Source organism: Canis lupus, chromosome 2 (assembly GCF_003254725.2).
Source record: "Canis lupus dingo isolate Sandy chromosome 2, ASM325472v2, whole genome shotgun sequence".
NCBI lineage: Eukaryota > Metazoa > Chordata > Mammalia > Carnivora > Canidae > Canis > Canis lupus.
In genome coordinates, this window is record NC_064244.1 from 499,630 (window position 1) to 501,960 (window position 2,331).

Here is a 2,331-nt window from a genome sequence, read left to right on the forward strand (position 1 = left end):
ACGACAAAAAACAGTGAAACATCTGAAACTAATGTAACATCATATGTTAACTTACCGGAATTAAGGCAAAAAGAGAAGACAGATGATATAGATAGATGTTAGATGATAATGTTGTAGATCTGAAACTAATATATACTTTTATATCAAATATACTTCAACAATTTTTAAAAAGGAAATGTTTCATCAATGATCAAAATGATTGATGGAACAGAATAATTCTATCTAACTCTATAAAGTGGATGGATGGCAATTGAGTAAAAATTAGAGGATATAATGCATGGAAAACTTTTTAAAAAGGTATTCTCTCTAAAAAAAAAAAAAGGTATTCTCTAAAGGAACGCACTACATTCTAATCCTTAAATTCTTCCTACAAATATTTTGAAGGAAAATAAGTAAAAATACTCAATGAAAAGCAAGAATTATAAAAGTAAGGGGAACTGAAAAAGTATTGATTAAAACAAAGAACTACAATGATCAATCCATAAAGATTTCAGATACTGGGATTATCAGATACAAACTGAAAACAGTTGTGATCCTAAATTTACAGAAATAAAAGACAAGTATGAAAACATTTGCCAAGAGTAGATAACTAAAATAGGTAAAGTAGAAAATAAAATGAAAAGCACAAACTTACTTAAATACTAAAAACAGAGTAACAATAATTAAAAACTTTGTATGCAAACTTTATAACAAACTTGAAAGAGATGTAGAAAGAATTTGTGTGTTAGAAGATAGAAGAAATTAGAATGTCACACACAGGCAAGGATAAGGAGGAAAAATAGCAAAAAAAAAAAAAAGAAAGAAAGAAAGAAAAAAAAAGGAAGAGAATAAGCTAGAATAGGACAGAATGAGAAGATCTAACATAAAATATATTAAAATTCATTTAGACAAAAAAAGTGGTCAGAGGCAATATCTGAGGCAATAACGATCAAGAATTTTCCAGAAGTGATGAAACAACTTATCTACAGACTGACAGCGGGGCAGCTGGGGAGCATGTCGACCCCCCCCCCCCCCCACCCAGAAGAGGCTCATGTGGGATTTGAAGCAATTGCAAGAGGACCCATCTGTGGGTGTCAGTGGAGCACCATCTGAAAACAACATTATGCAGTGGAATACAGTTATATTTGGACCAGAAGGGACACCCTTTGGAGATGGTACTTTTAAACTAGTAATAGAATTTTCTGAAGAGTATCCAAATAAACCACCAACTGTTAGGTTGTCATCCAAAATGTTTCATCCAAATGTGTATGCTGATGGTAGCATATGTTTAGATATCCTTCAGAATCCATGGAGTCCAACATATGATGTATTTTCTATCTTAACATCAATTCAGTCTCTGCTGGATGAACCAAATCCAAACAGTCCAGCCAGTAGCCAGGCAGCACAGCTTCATCAGGAAAACAAAAGAGAATATGAGAAAAGAGTTTCGGCCGTTGTTGAACAAAGCTGGAATGATTCACGATAGACAACTGATCTGTTAATTTTTTTCATCATTGCTGTGTATAATTTACCTCTCAGTAGAAAGGCTAACGAATTTTAAGTGCCACAGGTTTTAAGAATTCTTCAGGAAAAAAAAAAGTCCTTCAGTTTAGAACCTACAAAAGCTTGTGTATCTTGATTAATGTACTTTTTATTGCATGGTGTGAACTAAGTTATTGCTTACATAAATTGGTAATATATCCTGTATTTTTTCCAAGCGTATAATGTTGGTGTGAAGTTTTCATGACAGAATAATACACATTTTGTAAATCTGTACTTTTTTCAAATATTGAATGCCTTATTTTTGAATTCTTTAGATTTTTAAATTGGAGAAAAGCACTTAAATTTTTTATATATGAATATTACATGTAAAGCTGTTAATATACATAACTTCAGTGCAAGAGACTTTGTCACTTATTTCTTTATCTGTTTAGGAGGGGTTAATAAGTCTCTAGCTCTCCATCAATTGATAGTAGTTTCATTTCCAATTTCAAAAGAACAGATTTATATTTTATCAAGAAATTCCTCAAATTTGATTCTAAACACCAAGTTATAATTTTCAAACTTTATTTTGAATGTTTGAAAGAAACTATATCCATTTCACTTGAGTAATTATAGACATAACTGGTTTGATTCTGTCCAACTCTGTATTTAGGCCACTTGTTACTGTTTCTTCATGCACTACTTACTGTTAAACTGTACCTTTTGCAATTTCACAGTTTGTACCTCTACCATGAGGAATTGGCACCTCTACAGGAATAGAGAGCTAATGCAATTTACTTTGCTGCTTAATAGCACTTTAAAAATTTTTTGATAATGAAGAAAGTAAAACATTAAACATCAAAATTCACG

General features: G+C 31.5%; 1 protein-coding gene across 1 annotated transcript; it reads left to right on the forward strand.

The window, feature by feature from the left end:
* Positions 1–1,024: 1,024 nt before the first annotated feature.
* On the forward strand, positions 1,025–1,480 carry LOC112678982 (ubiquitin-conjugating enzyme E2 B-like). Its single transcript, XM_035713350.2, has one exon. The coding sequence runs from the start codon at positions 1,031–1,033 to the stop codon at positions 1,463–1,465; it is 435 nt and encodes a 144-aa protein (XP_035569243.1). The 5' UTR covers positions 1,025–1,030; the 3' UTR covers positions 1,466–1,480.
* The last annotated feature ends 851 nt before the right edge of the window (positions 1,481–2,331 follow it).